The sequence below is a fragment of the Neolamprologus brichardi genome, chromosome 4 (assembly GCF_056152115.1).
Source record: "Neolamprologus brichardi isolate AB-2024 chromosome 4, ASM5615211v1, whole genome shotgun sequence".
In the NCBI taxonomy this organism is placed as follows: Eukaryota; Metazoa; Chordata; class Actinopteri; order Cichliformes; family Cichlidae; genus Neolamprologus; species Neolamprologus brichardi.
The window spans coordinates 15,504,714-15,530,876 of NC_142107.1; the positions used below are offsets into that span (position 1 = coordinate 15,504,714).

A 26,163-nucleotide genomic window follows, 5' to 3' on the forward strand; every position below is an offset into this window, starting at 1 on the left:
TGTTTCAGGGATTTTTTTTCCTGTTTAGATCCACACAGGTCTTTGTAAACATCCAGCTCACAGATACAGCCTCTCATATAAACACAAACACAGAGCACCGCAGCAGCCACAACCACTCATATTCTTCTCATTCTCTGCTTTTTGTTTTCACCTTTGGTCCTGCAGGCATACAGAAGACATGATCGTCACCCCTTTCGCTCAGGTACGTATTCCCTGTGCACCTCATCCGACATGTTTAATTGCTGTAAATGGCTCAAAAAGGCGGCTAATTAGTGCAGTGAACTTGTCCTCCTACCCCCCCACCTCCTTGCTTCCTCCCTTCCTCTTTCCTCCTCCTTCTTTCCCTCCCACGCTGTCCATCCATCCCCCAGGTGTTGGCCAGCCTACGAACTGTAAGAAGCAACTTCACCATCCTCGCCAATGTCACAACACCCACTAACAAGTCAGTATCATGCTGTCAGACACCCCTTCCCCCCCCCCACTTAACTTGTCACGACTGCCTGCTTCGTTTGCAGTGTGTGTACGCAAATGTCTCGGTTTCCTTGATCCCATGGGGAAACACTTTAGTCATCATGATTAACCAGTTTATGATGACCAGACAATGCTCAAGGAATATGTGATGTGCATTATTTGGCATATTTCCAACAAGCTTTAGCTGAAGACTGAATGCAGAGAGCTCAGTGCCTCAGGTGTATGTCCCTGACTCTGTGCCCAGACGATGGAGACGGTCAATAACACTAAAATTATTCTCCCTTGTAATGCAGTAGACAGAAGGAGCTCGAGCTGGCAGGCTTTGAGTTCCACGTCAATATGATATATAAAGCAATGCGCCACTGAATTATCAGCATCTATAATTACACGGTGGTGTACCCTCGCTGTACGATTACAAAAACCACAAAAGCCTTTTGAGAAGAAAGCCGAACTCAGGCTTTGTCTTTAGTCATTTTTAGACGCTTTCATTTTTGAAGTGAAACAAGAGACTTTGTGTGCACTATTAAAACAAGCACCTTGCCGTGTTATTCAGTACCAGATGAAATGTTAATATTCACTCCTCCGCTTGTCTAGTGTTTGTGGGCATATAGACGAAAAAACATCAATACAAATTCTTATATCTCCTGTCTGAGCCCTTTTTTAAAAACCACATATTGCCATGTTGCATGAGTGTTGAACCCCAGCAGGGGGCAGCAGAGGGCAGTTCTCAGACTGATGTAATGCTGTCTTTGTCCACAGGAGGTCACCAGTAACAAGCCAACCCACTGTTCCCCAAGCTACACTCTCTGGTATGTTGTTAGCTAATTAAAACTCTGTCCAGCGAGTTTCCTTTAAGGACACGCCAAGGCTCCCACTCTCCCCTAATGACCGCAGAACATCACATAATATTATGTGGCTATTACTGAGGAAATGTTTAATCAACTGCACTGCGCAGACTTTAGGAAATTGGGTGGATCTTAATTATAAGGCTTAAGCTATTATGGCTATATGGGTTAATAAAATGTTGAATTTAATCACTTCTTGCATGCAGATGTACAAAGTGCATGTAAGAATAGCTTCATTTAAACTGAAACTTTTAGTTTTTATAGGATTCTTTGAGAAAATGTGGAGCCAGGAGCTTGCAAGACCGCCATTGCCTTTCTTTCAAAGTTATTATACAGACGTGGGTTGTGAAATAGATATGAAAAATAAGTGTTCAACAGATACTATTTTTGCAGTTTTTATTTTATAATTAAAACTGGTATTTTCTCTTTTTGTATTAAAAAGCTTAATCCTGATTTAAAATGTCAGAATGATATATGACATTATCAGCACAGCGATGTTGCTTCACTAGACTATTTTTCACTAATCTCAGCTTTTTAGGTTAATTATGATTCAGTACTGTGCAGTGCATGTCATCTTTGAGCCAAGGTGGAAGACAGAAAGTGCGATCACTGGAATGTGACCCAGATCTCCATAAATGGAGCATAATCTTAGCTCATCAGTGCCTTTATGTGACTTTTTTTGCTCTTTTTTTTTGTTGCTCTTTTCACACTTCCTGCCAATTTATACTTTGACTATGTGTGGTGTATGCCCCTGCCAGAAGAGACATACCAGCAGATGGCTCGGGAAACTCTGGAGGAGCTGGACTGGTGTCTGGACCAGCTGGAAACCATTCAGACCCACCGCTCAGTCAGCGAGATGGCCTCCAATAAGGTGGGCACCTGTTCGCACACAAATATGTTCAGCTTCACCTTCACTGTTCGCCTACTTCGGTGTAAGCGCCCTGCTGAGATAATGAGCAACATATAAACTGATCCACAAGGCTTTTCCTGCCTCCTCCAGTGCCTGTCACATGTGACCTTCACACATATTCACACAATATTGCTCAGCACATGACTCATCAGCTGGAGTATTCATGTGCTACTTAAAAAAAGTGATCATTTGCAGTAATTCTGGGTTTATTTGCAGTCCTGTGGTATTCATAAATAACTGATGTGGAGTCCTGTGTTCAGCTAGTGCTTTCCTTTTTGGTTGGTATACTGAAAAGCTGGGGGGAAAACAACTCTAGCGGTTGGTGTGGTTGTAAGCAGTATTGAATTTTGGTGCATTTTTGCATTAGTATGTTTGTATGTCATATGTGTGCACATGGGCAGGATTCTTACAGATGCATGCACTTTTGTTTGTGCGGGCACAGGAAGAGAGAGAGAGAGCGGTAGAGAAGGGTGGGATGTGACAGTTTGTGGGTGGGAAGGACAAGGGAAGGGGGTGGGGGGGTGGATAGGTCCTGATGCTGATGTCTCTGCTGTAACCTTGGTTGCTACCGAACAGCAGCAGGGTCTGCCCTTCCCTTTTTTGTCATTGGCTTCCCACTCTGACCACAAGCCATGTGGCTTAGGCAACAACCAATGAAGCACAGGCAATGCTCCTTTAATAGTGCTCTGTCTTAAAGAGACAGCATCCTGTGCCTTGTTGGTTTTATTCCAGAAATTCTTCCCATGCTTCACCTCTGTGTTAATAGTTAGCAGCGTTCTTTGTGCTTGTAATCAGGCTTGTGATGAAAAGAGCGAGGGAGAAAAGAACACAGTGATGAATGAAGGGACATAGTTTATGTGTCAGTGCACACACAATGTACAGAGAGAGAGAGGAAGACTCTTGGTGAAAACGTAGTCTCTGTGAATATGTCGCGGTGTCTTAGAAGGTGCAAATAAGACATCCTCCACGCTGCCATTATGGAGGTGCACACATGAATATTCCCACACAGTCTCTCACTCACACTCACACCCTCACTCACACACATATTTCCGACAGACGTACATGCTGTCTTGTTGCACATGCGCTGTCGGCATCTGAACAGAGGCGAGCGCAGACACTCACACACATGCACGCGCCTGCAGCCACACTGCCTGATTAGCTTGCGAGAGCTGTCTACAGCATCCAGGGAAATGGCGCAAGAGGCAGAGCATTTGAGGAGAAGCGGCAGCCTAAAGCAGCGGGATTAGACCTCTGGCATTTTGGCCAGCTGATGCACGGATTGACTGGGAGCAGAGGACTGTGCTGCGGAGGTATCAGGAGGCAGCCGGACTGCCTCTGCTCTGACTGTGTGTTACTGGGATCGGTGTGAGACGGCACAGACGGGCTGATGCACCGGTAGGATTGGGCCGGGCCTCTGGATCCGTACTTTGGGGGAGGGGCAGCCGACGCAGAGAGGGAGACTGTTTTTCCAGACCACAGCTCTGGTTTGATTCTTCAACCTGACTGTCTGCTACAGGCCTGCCTGCATCCCATTCTGTCTCCCTCTCTTTCTCTCCATTCTTGCTGTTCTCTTGCTGTCATCAGTTGTTTGCCCGTTCTCCCTTCCCCGGTCCTCCTGTTATCCAGGCTCCCTTTACATCCACTATTTGAAACCTCAGTCATCTTTCTGTCCTCCCGTCATCATCTCTCCATTGCCCTCACCTCCATCATCTAAATTTTTCATTAGTGTTTGTGAAGCAGCCCAGCTCTCGTGACATTGTTTTTTTTTTCTTTACATTTCTCTTACATTGCCACTCATTTCCACCATCCGCTGCTGTCTTTGCCCTTCAGACGGTCCATCGCTCCCCGTCTCCCGCCTCCCCTGCCTCCATCTTTACTCTTTCGGCTCCCATCCACCTTTACCCTGCAGTGACTATATATTTGGGTCAGCCTGCTCAGCAAATGGGATGAGATGTAGTCTCCACAGCAGCCGGATCCAGGGGGCTCCTGGTTTGCCCTCATCTTCGGACCACACTGAGGCTGGAGCCTGACTCAGGAGTGACTGGGTGGCCTGCTTTGGGGTATTGCATGTAGGCAAGGACAATCTGCACCAGCAGCCCCTGCCCTCACCCCCTTCCCCCGTTCCTTTGACCCCCTCTTGGGGCAGCCGTCACTCTGGAGTGTCCCGGCTTGACTGGCTGTGGCCTCTCCCCACACACCCTGACGACGCCCTCATGCCACTGGGGGACTCGCAGCACCTCTACCCCACTCCACTACCGAACCTCCTGCCGGTGCCATCGACCAAAACCCCCAGTCACCCTCAACATGGGTGTGGTGGAGGCCATTGACCCAGCGCCGTCCCCCTGCCCCTCGCCTGTACCAGGGGGCTACAGGCTGCCCCGCTCCTCCAGCTACAGTCCCTTGCAGGGGAGGGCAGGGGCAGAGCTGGACCTCGGTGCAGCTGCTGGAGGAGTTCTGGAGGGGGGTGGGACAACAGCAGAGCGCAGGACACCCTTAGTGGACCTCTTCTGTGAGACCTGCTCCAAGCCCTGGCTCATCGGTTGGTGGGACCAGGTAGGGCTCGGGGAACTTGCAGAAAACAAACAAGGCCTGGCGGTGGCCATCTTGGATGGATGCTGTGAATTCTACAAGTGTTATGCATGCATTAACAACTCATCTGTTAGCTAGCCCTCATTATGTGTCTTTTTTAAAAATTCACCAGTTGTTGCGTCATCTTGTGAATATATTGAGCTTATAAGGGGAAATCTTAAAAGGTGCTACATTAGATTTGTTTTATGTGGACTCCATGTGGTGCTGGAAGACTTTCTGGGTCTGGCAGGGACTTTATTTCAAACAGTAAGTCAGAATGCTGGCCAGTATATTCCTGTAGATAATTTACATGAAACTACTCAGCAGGAACAGTGATAAGGGAACAGAATTTATTAACTCTGCCCAGTGTTTTTACACTGCAGCAGAACTGTAAACAAAAAGACAATAATATCAGTCTCATTCTTCATCCCCCTATAACCTGTCTACATCTGTGTCCTGTGAGAGTACACCGAGCTGCTTATAATCTGAGAAATAGCCTTGGGACTTTATGAAGTAGTCCAGCAGTTTTTACTGCAGGTACGATGCAGTGACACATAATGGCCATTTCTATCCTTCACACCTGCGTCCCACATCCCTCTCTCTGGTGCTCTCCTGCTACCCCGAAGCTGGCCTCAATACAGACTAAAAGAAGGCAAGCATGCTGTCAGTGAAGGAGAAGCTTATTGTCTTGGTTCTGTGTAGATGCTTAATCCCCCTTTTGGTTATTTAACCCTCTGACTATGTAAATTTATACATTTTCACAGGTTTTTATTAATAAATGAAATTTGTAGACTTGTATGTGATGGGATATCTCGACACTTAATAAAAAGAAAAGGAATTAGGATTATAGGATTTACTTGATTTCTCTGTATCACTGAGTACAGATCGTACAGGTTATACTTCCACGTGTTTTATTCATGACGGTTAGACAAGATATATGCCTGATATATACGTTACATATGCAGGTGTGTGAGCCCACAGTCATGTCTGAACAGTGTTTGCATGTTTGCTTCATTAGTCTGTATCAGAGGAAGAGTGTTGTTTGTCCTGGCACTCGGACTGGCACTGTAGAAGTGTTGGTTGGCAGCTATGACTCAGCGTTACAGCATTAGGGAAGGAAAGAACCAGAGAGAGCGGGAGAGAGGAGGAGGAGGTTTGGGCTGAGCCTGCTTGCCTAAGTGTGCCACTGGGCTTCACTGGCCTTCCTGGCTGCTGATGGCTGATTCTGCCTGATTGCTCCTACAATTTATTGTTACAATTAGCTATTTGCCTGGCTTATTATGTAAGGGGTGACAGGCCAGGAAATGATGGGAAAATGGGAGATAACTATGGGGATAAGAGTGAGAGATGGGGGTGTTGCACAAAATGAAACGGAAGGAAAACAAAGAGGAGCTTGTGACAGAGAAGGATTTGGGAGCTCAAGGGAGGTAATGGAGAATGCTGTTTACCTCTAGAGGGAGGGAGGAGCAGTTTTAAGTAACACAGAGCTGTAGCGAGGAGCAGAGGCAGAGGAGGAGAGGGTTGACCTTGGTAAAGGTCAGAGACACCTGCCTACTCCCTCAGATTGTCACCCAAGAAGCCACCGCTCTCACATCAAGCTGAAGGACTGACTGTGAGGAGGCAGTTGCCATGGCAACTGCTCGGGTTGCCATGGAGATTGTTATGTGTGAAAGATCAGTCAGTGGGACACAGACTGAGGGGTCTGTCCGATTTGCATTGTGCTTTCACATAACTTGTCTGACAGGGAACTGTTAAGTCTCCCAAATCATCGTGTGGAGCTATGACAATAAAACGTTACATAAACGCAGCGAGAAGATTCAGGAACAGTGTTCAGTCTGTCTGCATGGATAATGTACTCATTTAATCATATTTGTGTCTGTAGTTCACAGCTGACACTGTAGTTGTATGGGAAAGAATACATAAAAGAAACATGCCACATTACTGCAGCACATCCCTGGAAATCAAGCACACTGAGTCGGGGTATTGAACAGTCTGTTCTCATCTGAGAAAAGGAGGAGGCATGATTCATAATTGATTTTCTCACCCTTTAGCAAATGAGGGTGATAATTTATTTTTTCATATTTGAATCACAGGAATGTTTTGTTGTTATATATCAGTGCAAATGGAATCTAAATTACAGTGTTAATATATAGTTGGATATGTCAGTAACACATGTCTTATGCTTCTATGTTCTAACTACTGTTCAAGGCACTCACTTCTGTCAATGTCTGTCCTCCCCTCAGTTTAAAAGGATGTTGAACAGGGAGCTGTCCCATTTGTCAGAGATGAGTCGCTCAGGGAACCAAGTGTCAGAATACATCTCCACTACCTTTCTAGGTAAAGAAAACCTGCCGCCCACTTGTTGCCAACTTTTATAGCAGCTTCACCCGCAGCTGATCTCTGACTTCTGCTCGTTGCAGATAAGCAGAACGAGGTGGAGATCCCGTCCCCCACCCTAAGGGAGAGGGAGAAGCCCATGTGTCACATCAGTGGTGTGAAGAAGCTCACGCACAGCTCCAGCCTTTCCAACTCCGCCCTGCCTCGCTTCGGAGTGAAGACTGAACACGAGGATGCATTAGCCAGGGTAAACGGAAGTGAAACCTACTTTCTCAGCACATTGCATTTATTTATCTAATTCTAATACTAAATTCCTGTTTGCATTCTTGTTTGAAGAGTCTTCTGTGAGAACATGTAAAGAGAATTTCACTCCAAAACACTGACAGCAATCATCACATTATGTCTACACTGGACCGTAGTAGAGTTGTGTTAAAATAAACTTTTCTACTGTGATGAAGTATAACACCCAATGTATCATGTATCCATAAGACATGTTATATGTTTCACGAATACTGAAATCAATACTATGACTTAAAGAACTGGCAGCACTGACAGTTTGGTGACATGTGTGCTTCTCTTTGCTCTCAGGAGCTGAACGACTTGAACAAGTGGGGCCTTAATATCTTTCGTGTGGCAGAGTTCTCTAATAATCGACCCCTCAGCTGCATAATGTATGCCATCTTCCAGGTGAGAGGCCGGTCTTAATGAAATGTGCAGCAACTAATAGCATGTAGAATGACTGTGATCATGACTCCTGTGGACTGCACCTATTGCAGGAAAGAGATCTACTGAAGACCTTTCGGATCCCTGTGGATACGTTTGTCACCTATGTGATGACCCTGGAGGACCACTACCATGCCAATGTGGCCTACCATAACAGCCTCCACGCTGCTGATGTCACTCAGTCTACTCATGTACTGCTGTCCACACCAGCTTTAGATGTAAGTATCTCTATTTAACTGCCAATGACAAGAAGTCCACACAGCTTCTAAAACGAAACAATAGTTAAGAGCCAATCTGCAAACTATTTTTCAAAGTGTTCCCCTCTTTGTTTCTCTCTTACAGGCTGTATTCACTGATCTAGAGATACTAGCTGCATTATTTGCTGCCGCCATCCATGATGTGGACCATCCAGGAGTGTCAAACCAATTCCTCATAAACACCAGTGAGTCAAAATGAGATTAAACTTGTACACACATAAACTACCAGTCAAAACTTTCGACACATGACTATTTACATTGTAGATTCTCACTGAGGGAAACAAAAAAAACTCCCAACAGTGTCACCAGCAAAGCACACCTCCTCCTCAATGCTTCACGATGGGAACCATGCATGTAGAGACCATCCGTTCACCTTTTCTGCATCACACAAAGACACAGCGGGTGAAACCAAAGATCTCAAATTTGGACCCATCAGACCAAAGCACAAATTTCCACTGTTCTAATGTCCATTCCTTGTGTTTCTTGGCCCAAACAAATATCTTCTGCTTGTTGCTTTTCCTTAGTAGTGGTTTCTTAGCAGCTTTTTGACCATAAAGGCCTGAATTCGCCTAGTCTCCTCTGAACAGTTGATGTAGAGATGTGTCTGCTACTAGAACTCTGTGTGGCATTTATCTGGACTCTAATCTGGTCCTCGTGTGTGCCAGTTTCATTGTAGCGCTTGATGGTTTTTGGGGACACATTCAAAGTTTTAGCAATTTTCCAGAGTGACTGACCTTCAGTTCTAAAAGTAATGGACTGTCGTTTCTCTTTCCTTAGTTGATTGGTTGTTGACATAATATGAATTCTAAGTTGTCAAATAGAGCTGTCAACTGTGTACCAACCAGACTTCTGCCCAACACAACTGATGGTCCCAACCGCATAAAGATGGCAAGAAATTCCACTAATGAATCAAATGAATGAGGGTTTGCAGCGCTGTCAACAAAGCAAAGGGTGGCTACTTTGAGGAATCTAAACTATAAGATAATATAAAAGTTATTTATCGTTTTTTCTTTGCTACAAAATTCCGTATATCTTGCGTAATATATTAGATGTCTTTGGTTTGAATCTAATGTTTGATATGTTTATTGATTAGCATTCAAATATCTCAGTGAAGACAGAACAAAGATTTACCACAAAGCAAGAAAGCATGAGACAAGGCTAATCAAAAGGTATTGGCTGAAGCATTTGCTTATTACGCCAACCCTTTTAACAAAAGATCTTTTAGCATGCAGCTCCTGTACACAGGGCTCGAAGCAAATAATAAAATTCAATTCAATTCAATTTCATTTATATAGCGCCAAATCACAACAAATGTCGCCTCAAGGCTACAGTGTAGAAAGCAGTAAAAAATAGAAGGTGTGTCCAAACCTTTGACTGGTAGTGTATCACACAGCAGGAGATAGTCTGGGTACATGTTCTCACTCACTCACATGCTCTCAAATACTCTAAAACCTGGGGTTCTGCAGCATGGTGGTGGACTGGTTAGGACTGTCCCCTGTCAGAAAGAAGTGGATAGGTTGGGAAATTCCTCTTTGGAACAGGAGGTGGTAAATTTGAAGTTTCCTGTCTGTTTTTATTAGCTCCACAATAGACAGGCCAGACCTCACTTTTCTCTCATAATCAGCTGTCATAAGCTCCAGCATCCCTTAATAAGTTCTGGAAACAGGTGCATAGACGGGAATACTCCAAAATTACATTGGGTTTAGGCATGAGTTCCAACTGGGTAGCTTAGGACACATGGAACCCCCACAGTGTTACTGTCACTACTTTGCACTAGAGAAACATCAAACACGCTCAGGTAATTTAATAAAAACGAAACAACATAAACAATGGTGATAAAAAAAAAAGTTGAATTGGTTGAATATGCCTGATGTGTGATGTGCAATCATCACTAGCAAATTACTAGCAAAGAGAGGGTAGCTATAAAGAAACCAGTACAATATTGTCTATAACAATGTGTTTGTAAAAGTCTCTGATTTAAGAATGGGGATAGTTCAGAAAGCAAAAACTAAGCGGGGAGTTTTATATATGCTTTACTGTTTTGTGTATATAAATTGTATTTATGATGTATATAATGTAGTATACAACACGCACTTATATACATACATATATAGAGTGTGATTTCTCATTTTGTTTTGTAAATGCAACAGTTTACCCTTAAAAAATAGTAATTCTCAAAGGAGTTTTTGTTGTTCTTTTACTGATATCGATTGTTGCTTGATGCCTTCCTCAGACTCAGAGTTAGCCCTGATGTATAATGATGAGTCTGTGCTGGAGAACCATCACTTGGCTGTGGGTTTTAAGCTGCTTCATGAGGACAACTGTGACATCTTCCAGAACCTTACCAAGAGGCAAAGACAGAGCCTTAGGAAACTTGTTATTGACATGGTGAGTGTCAACATATTCATTATGAATTATAGCTACCTTTCTCACTTGTCGTCATGTGACCCTTTCTCTTTTTTATTTGTCTCTTTTTCCTCTAATCTACTCATACCTACTTTGTTCTCAGGTTTTGGCAACAGACATGTCTAAACACATGAGTTTGCTGGCAGACCTCAAAACTATGGTGGAAACTAAGAAAGTGACAAGTTCTGGAGTGCTGATGCTTGACCACTACACTGATCGAATACAGGTAAGCTACAATTATTCAGTTAATTTAAAAGTACTTCCAATCAACAAACAATGAGAGGAATATTTATAAAAGATAGGAGTGTTTTAAAAGATAATGAGACCGTGAACGTGGCTCAAATAAACACTGGCTAAGGTAGATGTAAGGAAAGTTAGTGTATGATCAACATGAAACATCAGTCATAGCAGCCTAGGAGCTGGGAAGAACAAGTTCTTGGGGACCTCTGTTTTACACAGCTTGTAAATGATGTATAACCTGCATGTTTGCTGTTATTGTGGTATGTTGCTAGCTTAGGCACCACAATGTTTTTTAATGGTGGAGACAAGTTGGAAACACAATAAATTTGAAGCTGGCATTTTGTTTTAAATAAACTAAACCCTTAGAGTGCATGTATAAGACGGGTGTAGCCACCACAAAGACGGCCATTAGTTTCTGGGCTTTGGTTTTCAAGGCTGGACTCCACGGCTGTTGCAGTCTTGTTATTTTGGCGCAGGAGGGAAGTATCTGAATGCAGTGGTGGAGTGTTAGGGCATCATGTAATGCTAGCATGCTTGGTTACCAAAGTGCATTGCACAGACGCAGATGTCAGCTAATCGGTACAAACAGCACTGAATGGACTCTTAAGTACAATAAACAACAAGTCATTTCAAGAAGCACCTAAAAGTGTTGACGCAGTTGAGACTTTTAGTTTGGTGACTTTCAAATGGCAGAAGCAAAGCCGCTTGCATTGGCTTTAACCTGTCAGTAAAACCAGGCACGCCTCTGATTATGCAAGTTTTATATGTGAACCCTTTTTTGTTTTTTTCTAAATTACCAAATCCTCACATTTATCATTATGAGAGAAATTTGTAACAGAGACCAAACTGGTTTTCGTTCCAAGCAGTAAACATGCCTATTTCTGCTCTCCTATAAATCATTTTAACATGGGAGGCTGTGAGGACTGTCTGTTTTGAAGCCAGCCTTTCAAGTGGCAGTTTTTGGCATTTGAATGATTACTTCATCTTTCAGAGCTGTAAGCTGCTGCTTAGTTGAACAATATACTTCACACACCAAACTCCTGCAAGGTCTAAAATCCAGACTGACAGTTATGAAGACTCATTTAATGAAATTATGAGTTACAGTCATGTCCAGATCTACCTTTACTAATTTGTACATGAATCTGACCCACCTGAAAACATAAACTGTGTATCTTGACCTGACTGTCCTACTGTTTTACCCATAAAAGTAAGAACCTGAGCTTTAATAAATGTGTTGAATGGGACAGAATTGAAACATCCACAGTTATCTCAGCCAAGGTGATGGTGGTTGCTGACAGCTTCTAAAGCAGCTGATCAGCTGTCTTTGAACAAAGACGAAACAATGGTGTTGATTCGAAAAGTATTTGAATCCACGAAAGACTAGATTCTAACAACTTATTGTATTATTATATGTGTCAAGAGTTTTGGAAAGGACAGCTAATCTGGAATTTCTCACCACTGGAGAAACTAAGTGATTTGCACTGCTCCAGTCAGATGTCACAAAAGAACAGGTGACATTAACAGCGGGAGTTAAAGGAAGAGCTCAGGTGACATCTGGATTAAGCGATAACATCTTTACAACCCTTTCATTGGGAGGTTAGATACAGAGGTTAGTTAAATTCAGCTGCAAGCAGTGGAGGTTGTTTTCTGAGGATTTAAACATGAAGAACATTTTTGCTTAGTAGCTGTCAAGATCAATAAGGAGGAAAGAGCAGTTACTGAGACTTTGGAGAATTGTACCAACTTGTGGAGGAAAGGAAAGGAAAAGAGAATGAATGTGAAAAGGGTCATAAAAACATTGGGTTTGCACCACATTTTTCAGTTGCTTTGTCAATTTAAAATGCAAAATGTTAGACAACTTAAAGGGAAAAAGTAGACTATGGGCAAACAATCTTCGTGCTTATCAGATTTCAGGATGGTGTTAATCAATGCTACGGCCATTACTCAAAAAAGGTAATGTATTGCACATTACTTATAAACCTGAAGCTACAGTCCCGCACACCAGTAGAAATCCCCACCCAAACAAGGTGGGGCCCAAAAAATAAAGATAAAGAGCCCAAAAAGACTTTAAAGGAATCGTCACCGTAATTCAACTGCATAGGTTTAAATAGAGGCCAGCGAGCTTATTGCTTTTGTTACCTGTTGAAGTTGAGGCTCTGGCTGCAGGGCTGGGGTCAGCATACACTCAGCTATTATGTCATTCTGGGTTCTTGCCTAGCTTTGTGTTTGCATGATGTCTGCGCAGATGCTTGCAAAGGGCCGAAGCTGCGTTAACAGTATAATGCAACTGTTTCTGTCATGAACGCAGTCTCCATTTCACTATCGCATTCTTGTCCATTTATGCAATAACAATAAAGGTAATGTCCGTATCGCTACACTTCAAAAGCCGTAGACCACGACACCAGTTTGTACCTCCCTGCACACAAACTGAAAGTAGCTGATTGTGGTGCACAGAAAGAAAAAAGCTTGTTTCTTTGTTTGTTTGTTTTTTATTTCTAACACAAGTAACAACATAATTTTAACTGTCATTTAATTATTGAATTTAGTAGTACTGCATTACTTAAAAAATGTCATGTGATTACAGTAACAAGTTTCCTCCAACACTAGTATTTCTAGCTTTGTACGTTCACAATATAATGTGAGGTAAATGATTTTGTATATGTGTAGGTATTGAGGAACATGGTGCACTGTGCTGACCTGAGCAATCCCACAAAGCCTCTGGCTGTGTATCGACAATGGACAGAGAGAATCATGCAGGAATTCTTCAGGCAGGGAGACAAGGAGAGAGAGCGGGGGATGGAGATCAGTCCCATGTGCGATAAACACACTGCATCTGTGGAAAAAAGTCAGGTAAATGAGCAGCAGTGAAATACACACATGCATGAATATAACAGCACGCAACTGGATAACTGTTAATGCTGTAGGTGGAGTGATAACTACAGTGCGGAGAGTGATTTATCAGCTCTGATCGCAGCAGTCATCCTCCTACATTTTTAATGCTGATTTGCAGGCAGTGAAGAAACACCACTGTGCTAGCTTATGTCATGTCAGTCATTGCCTTTTTCTTTTTTTTCCCTTTACGTAGGTGGGCTTTATTGACTACATTGTCCACCCGCTGTGGGAGACATGGGGGGATCTTGTACACCCTGATGCCCAGGAAATCTTGGACACTCTGGAGGACAACAGAGACTGGTACCAGAGCACTATTCCCCAAAGCCCCTCACCACCTCCTGTGGACGACGACAAGGATCTAAACGTGTGCATAGACAAGTTTCAGTTTCAGCTCACTCTGGAAGAGAGTTTACAGCGGGAACAGGAAGACGAGGATGGCAAGCCCACGCCAAACCATGTGGCACAGGACTGCAGTCACGGAGAGGATGAGTGCAAAAAGGATGAAGAAGAAGACATAATGGCAGAGGAGGAAAATGAGGATATAATAGAAGAAGAAGATGAGGTGGCAATGGAAGAAGAGAACTTGGAGGAGGAGCTGAAATCTCAGTTGGGTGGGGGGCCTGACAAGGACAGACTTTCTGACACAAGTCCTGTAGAAGAAGAGGAGGATTCTTCTTCACAAGCTGACGATACATGAGTTTTGCTCCTGTATCTCCCTCCTCACTTGCACACATTATCTTGTTCATCCTTTCAATGGCCAAACCAAGAACAAATAAGACTGCAATGACAATACACACCTTTAAATATATTTTTCAAAAAGGGAATAAATACAAATTGCTTAAAGAGAAGTTAATTACACAGCAACTGTAGATTTGGAGTGGCGACAAGTCTTTCGACTGATTCCACAGTGAACTTTAGACTAAGAGGAATCTAGGAGAGCATTAATGTTGGGTGACTGAAGACAGCGTAGCACTCTGGGACTAGAATGCACACACATAAACACACATGAAGTAACACACAACTTATAGAAAGAAAAAAAAACAGGAAATCCACCAATGCAATGTGTGTACGAGCATGCAGCAGTCATGCAGTAAAAGTGTGCTCCGCATATTCCCTGTCCTTTCTTTTTTCGGGAGGCAGAAACACACACTGGACTGTATGTTTGTATGTGTGCATTTATTAGAGGGACACTGATAAGTAATGAATCTCTTTGGAAAAAGCCATCCCTTAATGGAGTATTAACTAGTGTTCAGTCAGTATTAGTAATTCATGTTCGTTAGAATCTCAATAGAAACTGTTCTCCTCAGAAAAGCTACACGTCCGAGTAACTTCTTTTTTTTTCCATTTCTGTCGGAAAGAAAAATAAGATAATGCCGTCGGAGTTGGAGGAGGTGAAGGAAAAACTACGGAAGGAAAGGAAGATGCTGCGACGAAGGGGCCATCGGGTCCCATATCCCCCTTTTTCCCTTTACGCGGAGAGTGCTACTGGTGCAAGATGGCTCTGTGCCTTTCTGAAACACCAGCTTCTTGAACGGAGCTGTCGTGAAGCAATGCATTGTGGGACAGGAGTGTCTGAATTTGTCATCATTTTTGATTGTCTCTTGTTGAAGATCTCTCTCTCTCTCTTTACTGTTCATGGTATCGTGGTGTGTATCTCACACGTACAGTTTCTGTGGTGATATGTTTTCAGCTGTAAGTCTTCCTTTGTTGCTCTTCTGGTAATATAATAACTCAGAACTCTAAATGCAGAGCAATCACTACCACCACCACAACCACCAGTGGACTCTTTCCAGCTTATGTTCTTTTCTTTTTTAATTTTTAGAATATTTTTTTTAAAACTTTCTGAGAATAAGCCATGTGATGCTTTGAAGCATACGTTTTGCCTATTTTATATTTGACAGTTGCCGAATACGTTGAAGGGACTCGGGATTATTTCATCAGCAGAACAAATTTTTTTAAACGCCATCTCACGCCCACTTGCACTGCGTGGTCATGTCTCCTCATACACAACCAATCTCACCAAAGTAAAGGATGAGAAACTTCAGTGGGTGAAGTGATTCAAGGGAAGACAGATGAATAAGAAAATCAGGGAGGCAGAATGTCAGGGGAAAGAAGCGTGACGTGGCCAAATAGGAGGTCTAGCGGTCCCTAATCATCCTTGTTATGTTTGATGCTTTTTTGCCTTAATGTCAGATGCAGGATATATGCCTGCTAGTATGTAGATTTATAAGATATACAATAGATATCCTAGTATATTTATATCACGTCTGTATGCTTATTTCTGTGAGTATCAGTGGGTCTATACACAATGTATCCAGCATTGCATTTGGAGGGAAAAGGTAGACACTGCTGCTGACTAGCTGTCATGTTGTTGCTGTGCTTGGACCAACGTAAAGAATGTGTTGTTTTCTAATCACAACGACTATCTTATTATAGCTATCTGAAGGCATTGAGGGGGAAATAAGAATTGAAAGGGGGAGTTGAGGTGTGTGTGTGTGTGTTTTTGGTAGGTTTAAGAGGAAGATGTTGTCACACTCATCGTCGCTCACTCACTGGCATTGCCGTATCTCGTCGAGCGGATGTTCAGGATTCGATCGACAACAGCTCAAACCGGCCGCAGTTTGTCCAGGTGTTCGTTTCTCACAGGGTATAAATGAATTAAATACATAAACAAACAAAAGAACACGAGTGGGGTTCTTTTGAAGGTAAGACCAAGTTTCTGCAGGTCAGTAACTCAGCTTATCTGAAGACACCACCACAGACTGGTGTAAGAAAAGCCCCGTGGGCACAGCTGCGAGGCCCCCAACACACAGGCTGTTTCATCCAGTGGAATGGGAAGTTACTCAAATAAAAGATTCCCATATGCACTGGCCTTTTTTTTCAACACGTTGCTTTGTTTTGTGGCTTCTCGTTCTGTTATAAGCTATAAAAACATCAATATTTAATTGCCATACAAACACAATACTGTAGCAATTGTTTCTTATTAAGGAAATTATTAAAGTGATTGATTGCTGCCATTCTTTTTAAATGATGAGAAGAAAACCAGGGGAAGTGTTTTCTTTGAACAGTTTGTGTACAGTTTATTTTTATATCATTCTGGTGGATGGTCTGGAAAATGAATCACGTGTTGATGACTATAGCTATAAGCATTACCACTCTTGTATATAATGTAATATTGGATTGTAAATTATAAATTTATCCGCATCATCATGATTGAGAAATAACCACTTAAAGTTGTTAAGTGAACCACTGCAGGCCACATCCTCATATTTCCATTTTTCAAACATGTTTTCTCCTCACTTGTGCTGTCCTATTTTATTTTATTTTTTCACTTTTTAGTTGTTCACATTTATTGTTCAAATCAAATATATTCGTACCAGCACTTTATTTCATCAGGTTTCGAGGCAGACGGTGTGTTTCAGGTAGTGTGCTGCTGGTTTGGTCATTCGCAGTCACTTATTGATTATATTCCACTGGGCCAAACCACAAACCCTCATTGTGAAGCAGTTAGCGTTCACCTCTCTCTGCAGGCATAACCGAACAACCCAATCATTCTCGATTAAATGTCCAGATGAGACTGAAACCATTTGACGAATGCGATCAAATGGAAGTTGAGGTAGTCACATAGGATACAGTTAAAGGAGATAAATGTGTCCTTATGTGACTTGGCCCTTTCTAGCACCGTCACCACCTCGGTTTCTTAGTAACTTTAATCACTATCTAGCCTGATAGCCTAAATGTCCATCCCGTGGTGGCCTACTTAGCTGGTTCCCATCGGGTTTGCTGTCAGGTTATTGTTGTCACAGACTGACTCCCTCTGAGAATACTTCTCTGGGCTTTAATTCATGTGTTTGTTCATGAGTAAGAAAGGTTATTCAAGGGAAAAAAAAACATGAAATGATTGTAATATTTGTAAATGATGTTGCTGTAATGTGTAAAATGTGTCCAAGTTATTTTTTATTATATTATTTTTATGAGAGTTTTTCCTCTTGACAGAGCTGAGGTGTCATTTTGTGAATAAATGCATTTAATAAGCAAACATCTATATATAAAACAATATTATAGTATATCAGTATATTTTTCTTTTATTTCACTGTTCAGTACTGTAAAGTGTGTTAAAATACAAATAAAGAAAGATTTTTCTATTAAATGCAAACTCCACTCTCCTGTTTGCTAGGTTTTTTTTCTTCGCATTAATGGTTTTTAATAACTCTATGCAGCTTAACACGGACAAAAAAGTGTCTAACTTCTGTTTTTGTGAGCATTACCGCCCCACACAGACAGAGCTTGGGGTGTTTCTCACCCATTGTAAAAGCTATCATTTTTTCATCATTTTTTATCACGTTTTTGACATTTGATGCTCACATCAAGTCTGATTCACTCTTGTTTTGCGTTGTTTTGTTTTTTTAATTTAAGAAATATAGCTAAAGAAAAAGAATTAAGAACTCCAGATTTCTTATTTATTGCATCTATTACAATAAACAAGGAGAACCATTCATTACTTTTCTTGTGAATTGGACCTGCTTGTCCATGTCTATATCTCCTCTCACTTGGATTATTGCATTTGACTATTTTCATGGCTGTTATCTATTAATCACCTCCAATCTGTTTAAAATGATTTTAACTCACTGTCACCCCAATTCTAAAGCTTTTGTACTGGCATCTTGTCGGGCTTGTTTATATTTCAGTTTAATAATCTTGGTCCTTACTTTTAAAGCCTTAAGGAGCAAGGCCAGTACCAACATTGTTGAACCACTCCACCTCTGTTCTTCAGACTGTGGCATCCTTTTTGAGACAAGTATTTTAGTAGTGTTTGTGACTTGCTTTGATCGTGTCCATTTTGACTTGGCAGTTTTTGTTAATCGATTCACTGGAAAAAAATAGACATTTCTATATTAACCCTTTAAAACCGGTCAGAGCAGGCACGCTCTGTTTTGCATAACTATTTTTAAATCCTGGTAGCACTGCAACCACGTGAGCTAGCGCAATAATTTTTTTTACATATGAAACCGGAGGAGTTGTACTTACAATTTATGCCATCAGCTTGTCCTTGGTCAGGATTTCCTTCCACATATAGCTTTGCAAAAACTGCATAAAAAGCACTTGCAGCAACAAAAACATAATATTCCAGAAACAGGCTTTGCCGATCCGATCAGCTGTTCATAACACTTCCTACCCATCACCGCGAACTATCGCATGTCCGCCATGACCTGCCCGAAACCGGAAGTGACGTCATGTTCGCGGAAATGTAGTTTTTTACCATCAGGGCCTCATGAGCCTATACTGGTGTTTTTAAAAGTTATGTTTGACTTTATGACTTTCTGTGTCGTTTCTGGGATGCTTAGGATTCATATTGCACTGCTGGAAATAGTTTATTTTGATGCACATGCTGTTTTTTTGCAAATTTGCAGTATAATATTTATTTTCGTTTTTCCTGCAGTATATAAAAATTGGTGTATTTCAAAAATAAAACTATGAAGACACTCAAAATAAATTTCCTGTAGTGGGAAACTATTTTGTGCAACTTTTTTGTATTTACAGTTTTGAGGGATAAGCCTCTTAAATTTCTCCAACTAGAAATATATGTTAAAAAACAAAAACGATTTTCAATTTTTTTGTAGTTTATTGCACTTTTTGCAATTTATGTAATTACTATGCACTTAATGCATACATATTATTAAAATTTAGGCTGTAATGGTTGTATTGATGTATAGCAACTTGAAATGCTCCCAAAAATGGCTCTACAGCATGTAAAAATATAATATAAGCTCTGGCGGACTTGGTTCTATGGTAGGTCTTAAAGGGTTAATAGTGGAACAGGAACCTTTCTGCAATTTCAATTGTTTAACTTTTGCTTAACTCATTTGGTTTACAATTAATGGCAATCGAGGTGGGGTCAGCTAAAAGTTAAAAATCCCTGGACTTCTTCACATTTTCCACAGTCATCCAGTAGGCCTACTTATCTTAATTTAGCTTGCAGCTTGGTTTATTTTCAGTTAAACTTCAGAGTGGCTTAGGTTGTTTACATTTTGGTTTTTATAAGATTTACAGTAGTTCCTTTTCCCCTCACGTACTCTTAGGTAAGTATTGTAACCTTGGAATGCACCTCTATTTGGACCTGTTTGGTATAGTACAGGTAGGTTGGTACATGTTTACACCTAGATTTAAATAAGATTTCCTATTTGTATTAAATCTGGTACTGTGGTTTTAAAGAGAGGCTATTGCGTAGGGACATTTTTGATATAGATTTATAAATATGTTATGAAAGTTTAAAATCAATGCATATATGCTTAAATATTACTTACCCCATAGTTAAATATTGATAAAAGTGCAAACAGTGATGACTACCTCTCTGACACGAGATGGCTGCGTCCCCAGAGTCCTCTACACTTCAGACAAGCGCAAAGAGTCTTCCCGCTCTCCGCCAATCACAGGAGCCACACAAGAGCGTCATCCAATCAGAGTGAAACATGCCAGAGGGTGGGGAGGGGAGGAGGCGTGATCATGCGCATGAGCTTTGTCGATACGGAACTAGGCGGTGTATTGAGTGGCAGAGATTAGCTATTAGCTCTTTTGAAAACAAGATAAAATATAAAGTCCTGTTTGGGCTTCAGCGCATTAGTTGAATTGCAAAGGTAATATGACGTTATGATATTGAAATACACTCGAAGGGTGTTTTTATATTAGCATTTTAATTTTGTAATATGTTAATGCGGTAGCTAAAGGTGCTAGTTAGCATTGATTTGTTAGCTCGGGATATAAAATTGACACAGTTAGCTCAGGCACCTTGTAGTTTATAAAGTTATGGTTCCTGGTGTGCTTGCTATTGAAGCTGTGTTTAACCTGTATATTTTTTTATGACCGATAGGTCGTGGTATCGTTGCACGGTGGACTGTCATTATGTCCTGTCAGTTCCTGCTCCTGCTGTTGCTGAGTGTTGGAGTCTCCGCGGTGGAGGTCCAACGTCCTCGCGGTGTCCCTTTGTCAAGTAAGCATTTATATCTTTAAACAAGACTAAAACGCATCAATTAGTTCACCGAACCTCTGGTAGTCAGCTACTTGTAATGCGGAGCTTTCATGGCACTAATAAAATAAACTTGAAACCTCGACAGAACGGCAGTTTTATGAAGAGGGCAAACCCTTTACGTGCCTAGATGGCTCCCGGACCATTCCGTTTGACAGAGTAAATGATGACTACTGTGACTGCCAGGATGGATCTGATGAGCCAGGTGTGTATATCCTGGAGTCTGATTACTCTTTTTAGAACGTTTGAATTAGGTAGTTGCTGCTAAATGTACCTGTGCTGTTTATTTTCAGGCACTGCTGCTTGTCCCAACGGCAGCTTTCATTGCACCAATGCAGGTTTCCGTCCAACCTTCATCCCCTCTTCTCGCATCAATGATGGGATCTGCGGTATTTTTTTTTTTTAATCATGCTGACCATTTTCATTTCTGTTCTTTTGTGTGGCTATGATTTCGTTTACACCTTGATTTTTTTTTTTTTGCAGACTGCTGTGACACAACTGATGAGTACAACAGTGGTGCTACATGTCAGAACACATGCAGGTGGGATTTATACAACTTTCTTAACTATTTTTGCTTTCACTTATACTTGCATATACATATTCAATGTTTCTGGTAGATGTTTTTTATTCAGAATGTTTTATATGATGTTTAACTTGCAGAGAGCTTGGGCGAAAAGAGAGAGAGAGCTTGCAGAAGATGGCTGAAATTACAAAAGAAGGCTTTCTGCTAAAACAACAACTCATCCACGAAGGCAAAAGGGGTCTAGAGGATAAGAAGGTGTGAATGACAAAACAACATGTGGTCTTTTTGCAGTATGCCTCTGAAACATGAATCCTTAGTCATAATCATTTTGATGTAGAGATGCCGGTGCCTAACAAAAGACACTTGCAAATGTTTACACCAGTTACCTCTTACAAACTCACATTTACATTCAGAAACCAAATATTAGACAAATTGTGCAAAAAAAGCCAAAACCAAAATAATTTAAAGTATCAAAATATGTTTTTTTTGTTTTGCTTTGTTTGTTTTTTAAGTTTTAACTAAGTTACTAGTGCCACACGTGCAATAGACTAGTGTTCTATGTGACCTGTTTTGGGGCTACATTCAGTACTTACATTTTTCTGGATTTCAATGTTAGGGTATCGTTTGCTTTCTATAGTAATTTATTTATATTTTCCACAGCTACTGTGTATAGGTTAAATTGTTATATTTTATAATTTTCTCTCAATAGGCCAAACTTGGAGATGTTCAGGGGGGTAAGAAGGATATGGAAGCAAAGGTGGAGGCTCTGAGAACAGTAAAGGAGTCTGCAGAGCAGCCTGAGAGAGAAGCTAAAGAGCGCCATCTGAAGGCCTGGGAAGGTAAACTAAGATTTAAAAGTATATCGCCATCTACTATTTGTAATGAGCATGACATTACAGGTTCTCTAGTGCCATTTAAGCTAGATATTAAATATTGTTTGAGCCTGATTGTGTTGCAAGTATGGCTCATTCGCAAGGCATAGCAAGGTCGTTAATTAAATGTTCATATATAATTTTTTTTCTTTTTCCTTTTCCCCAGATCAAAAAGCTCTCATTCAAAAAGAAAAAGATAGCGCTAGAATGGCTGAGGTGTTTCTTGAACTCGATGATGATGCAGATGGTTTGTGAGTATTGGCACCCTCCAGAATTGTTGGGACACATAACAAACTGAAAAATATATCTAGTTAAACAGCTGGCGACATGCCATAGAGACCACTTTGGTAACAATAGCTACACCGTGAATTGATTGTAACTCTTTGAAACAAAGGGTTGACATGCTATTTAATATATACCACTTTGGCTGATCATTATTCTGAAGTAATTTAGCATTTGTTGTAGCATTTGTCTTTATCCAAGTAATTTATATGTTTTTGTACGCCACAGTGTGTCAGTGCCTGAGCTTTTGTCTCATTCTGAGCTCGACCCAGATGCAGACGGTTCCTTCACAGAAGCAGAGGCGCAGGTAAACCAGATTCTGTTTGTCTTCTGGTAAAGTTTACTGGGTTTTAGAAACTGTGACACATCAAAATGTGAACCTTTCCTTTGTTTTGCATAGGGACTGTTGGGAGGAGTGGATAAAGTAGACGCAGTAGCATTTGAATCTATGTGGAGTAATGTCAAAGAAAAATACATGTCAGAGGTAAGATGCTATACTTTTTTTTTTTTTAATAAACAGTAAATTTCATGAGAAATTTATGTAAATATTGTTGGCATCAGTCCAACGCAGACACCCCAGCACCAGAGGAAACTTCGCGGGAGGAGATAAACGAGCCCGTCTCTGACAACGAATCTGATCAATACCCTGACGATGATATACCAGAGGATGAAGATGATGACGATGAAGAGGATGAAGATGATGACCGCGATGAGCATGACTATAAGGTCAGCTCACTGAATTTTTCATCAACTTCTGCTGGATGAGTCAGAGTTATTTTTGGAGTTAACTTATGTTTGATTTGCAGATCCCTCCTACAGCGAGGACTGAAGAAAAGAAGGATGATGATGAAGGAGCTATGCCTCCCTATGACCAAGAAACGCAGAACCTCATTGATGGTAAGAATGCGTTTAAAACTGAGTGACTCATCCTGTCCTGAGCAATAAGTATTTGACTCATCACAGATGTAGAAGCATGTCAGTTTGCATTTTAATGTTCTAATTTGAAATGAATTATTCATTATGTTTTGCAATAAATTGTATAGAAAAAGAATTAAATTCCCCAGCTGTGTATCTTTTATATGACACAAAGTTCATTACTTATGAAAGCATCAAGAGGAAGTCATGATTTGCTCAGACCTTTTGTATGTTTGTGTGTGTTTATTGTGAGTTTGTTGTACGTGTATATTTCAAGTCTGTGCATCTGATTCCCAGCTGCTCAGAAAGCCAGGGATGAGTTTGATGAGGCTGAGAGAGCTCTCCGGGAAGTAGATGATCAGATCAGGTAAGTGCTCAGCCTGAATGTGAAGAACCCTCTTTGCCAGTAATGCAATCAGCTTTTGTTAACATAATGAGAGTTTAAATTTCAACAGCTGCATCGATTTTTATTTTTTTTACACAATCAGCGAGTTATTGTAATTGAAACCTGTAAACAAATACTGTTTAATTTTGGATTGGGTATTTGTTTCAGGAACCTTGAGAAGGAAATCTCTTTTGACTTTGGACCCAGTTCTGAATTTGCCTACCTCTATAGCCAGTGTTATGAGTTGACTACAAGCGAGTATGTATTGTAAAAAAACAAAACACATATATATTTTTTAATGCTTTATATAATATTTATTATATATATTATATATTTCTGAAGGTCTAAGTTTGTCTGTTTCTTTCAGGTACATCTATAGACTGTGTCCATTTAACAGGGTAACCCAGAAATCCAAGTTTGGTGGATCGGAAACTAACTTAGGGTAAGACAATATCTTTTCTTTCTATTTTGCATGACTTTGCTTGAGTCTTTGCTCATCCGTGTTTGCCACCATTTTCTTTGTGTAGATCCTGGGGGAAATGGGCTGGTCCTGAGGACAGCATCTATTCTGTAATGAAGTATGAACATGGAACAGGTTGCTGGCAAGGCCCCAGCAGATCCACCACAGTGAGTGACACCCAGCCAGGCATCATTTAATCTTTTCTGTCTTAATTTGACTTTAAATAATTGCTGTTATTTTACAGAGAAACAATATAATTTGTTGTTTTCCCTTTTAGGTTAAGTTAACATGTGGGAAGGAAACTGTTGTGACGTCTACCTCAGAGCCTAGTCGCTGTGAGTACCTGATGGAGTTTACAAGCCCTGCAGTCTGTCAGGAGCCCCCAAGCCTGGAAATATCGAGTCATGAGCACCAAGAACTCTAGATCTTTTTGATTAGTAAGTAACTCCCAACTTCTGAGTATTTGTAGCAAACCAGTATCATCCTCCTTTCACGTCTTCCTGTCCATCCCTTTTATATATCAAATGTTTCTTATGGCCAGCATTGTTTAAAGCTGGCATATTTTCTTTGCTTAACCAAATGAAAATGCTGTACAATGTGAAGGTTTAGCATTTCAGAATTTTTGGAAGAATTAGGTAAAGCTTCATTTTAGAAGAAGAGCAGGCCAGCAGCAAGATCCAGGTAAAGGCAAGTTCATAATAATTCATCGTAGTGATTAAGAGGATTAGAATTAATGAAGGCAAGAACTTAATGATGTCCTGTAAGGGTAAGATGAATGCAAACGGTACTACAGTATTCCACATTAGCACTCTTACAATAGTGCATACATGCTTTACTGCACACAGTTGGAACTTTAGAGCTTCCAGCTGTTTGAATGATGTCACAGGTATAAACATTGCCACCAGCTCAGATTCTAATCTGATTGTTAAATGAGTTCTTATTTTTAGAAAGTAATTTAGGGTTTGTTGTTGAATCGCAGTTACTGTCAAACATTTCATATCACAGCGATATAGTGATTGAATGAATTGATGAAATTATAAGTTTGCCCGCAAGCCGCCCACAGATGTCGTAAATGGTAAACAGATATCCGATACAGTTTTTCTTGAAATAGAAAGTGATGTAATGCTGCAAATTATGAAGCGTGGTTAATCTTAAATTAAATTGATTTCTTATAGCCATTTGTCTTAGATTTTGTGGGTGATGCACAGTTGATAGTTACATACCTGATGTTAAAGTGCTTTAAAATAGTATGGTAATAGGGATTCTTATTAGAGATGCACCAATACTCATGTTTTTAAAATAAAAATTTGGACAGTAGCTGATACTGAAGTTTTTTTTCCTTTTTTTTTTTAAATAGTTTTGGTTTGTGTATATATAGATAAATGTTACTGACTGGCTAGTGCTATAAATTACTCGAGTATCTGCCAACGCTGGTGTTTGCCAGTTACATCGGTGCATCTCTAATTGATCTGGTACAGCAAAATAAAACTTGAATGTGTCATCCTCTAACATTAACATGGCATCCATCTCGAATGTAAGCAATAATTAGGAGGCATTCGTGCTGGAGATGCTTAGTCCTCAGGAATGAAAACCATTAGGGATCAGTGACTGAATTGTTCTTCCTTTTTTAAATAACAACAAAGACATGACTTAGGCAAACAAGCCATTGAAATAAACATGTATGTGCTCCATCTTGCAGGTTGTTCTCAAGGGACCACAGTCACTACAGCAGTATGAAGTTGCCATGCTGTGAGCAGCATCACCTTGGTGTTGGTTAACAATTAAGAATAAATTCCAATGATTAGTTTCTCTTTCACTTCTGTAGCATCATCTAAATTTCCAACTTCCAGTGCTACCTGTTTATTTGAGCCTGTTTCTATCCACTGTAGTGTCATTCCATTATTTTGAAATAAACTTCTTATCGTGCTGTTAAATTTTGTGTACCAGTGCTTTTTTGTCAGAAATAAACTTTCAAATCTAAATAACTTTTCTTATGATCACAAAACATATGGATATATTACATATATCCAAACCTATTGATTATTAAATATTT

General features: G+C 40.8%; 2 protein-coding genes across 3 annotated transcripts in view; both read left to right on the forward strand.

Annotated features, from left to right (window-relative positions):
- pde4a (phosphodiesterase 4A, cAMP-specific) overlaps positions 1–17,804 on the forward strand; it is a 56,349-nt gene extending 38,545 nt beyond the window's left edge. For both annotated transcript variants that reach the window (XM_006798128.3, XM_006798129.3), the window contains exons 3-15: positions 166–202; positions 372–442; positions 1,231–1,280; positions 2,075–2,187; positions 7,038–7,131; positions 7,215–7,378; positions 7,720–7,818; positions 7,908–8,072; positions 8,197–8,296; positions 10,345–10,499; positions 10,621–10,743; positions 13,425–13,607; positions 13,843–17,804. In XM_006798128.3, coding sequence (XP_006798191.1) covers positions 166–202; positions 372–442; positions 1,231–1,280; positions 2,075–2,187; positions 7,038–7,131; positions 7,215–7,378; positions 7,720–7,818; positions 7,908–8,072; positions 8,197–8,296; positions 10,345–10,499; positions 10,621–10,743; positions 13,425–13,607; positions 13,843–14,346 — 1,858 coding nt within the window. In that variant the 3' untranslated portion in view covers positions 14,347–17,804. The remainder of the gene's footprint in view (positions 1–165; positions 203–371; positions 443–1,230; positions 1,281–2,074; positions 2,188–7,037; positions 7,132–7,214; positions 7,379–7,719; positions 7,819–7,907; positions 8,073–8,196; positions 8,297–10,344; positions 10,500–10,620; positions 10,744–13,424; positions 13,608–13,842) is intronic.
- A 2,357-nt stretch (positions 17,805–20,161) lies between these two features.
- Positions 20,162–26,044, forward strand: prkcsh (PRKCSH beta subunit of glucosidase II). The gene is made up of 18 exons (XM_006798130.3): positions 20,162–20,284; positions 20,518–20,637; positions 20,762–20,878; positions 20,967–21,062; positions 21,157–21,214; positions 21,334–21,451; positions 21,906–22,035; positions 22,235–22,319; positions 22,579–22,657; positions 22,751–22,834; positions 22,912–23,076; positions 23,157–23,247; positions 23,563–23,632; positions 23,819–23,908; positions 24,018–24,092; positions 24,178–24,277; positions 24,388–24,547; positions 25,810–26,044. Exons 2-17 carry the CDS (start codon positions 20,550–20,552, stop codon positions 24,532–24,534), a joined length of 1,593 nt encoding a protein of 530 aa, XP_006798193.2. The 5' UTR covers positions 20,162–20,284; positions 20,518–20,549; the 3' UTR covers positions 24,535–24,547; positions 25,810–26,044.
- The last annotated feature ends 119 nt before the right edge of the window (positions 26,045–26,163 follow it).

Excerpts from the sequence above, each read along its gene's own strand:
- prkcsh (XM_006798130.3), top strand. The coding sequence starts at position 20,550 with ATGTCCTGTCAGTTCCTGCTCCTGCTGTTGCTGAGTGTTGGAGTCTCC. Across the intron at positions 21,215-21,333 it reads ACATGTCAGAACACATGCAG|AGAGCTTGGGCGAAAAGAGA; the intron begins GTGGGATTTATA and ends TTTAACTTGCAG. Across the intron at positions 24,093-24,177 it reads GGATCGGAAACTAACTTAGG|ATCCTGGGGGAAATGGGCTG; the intron begins GTAAGACAATAT and ends TTCTTTGTGTAG.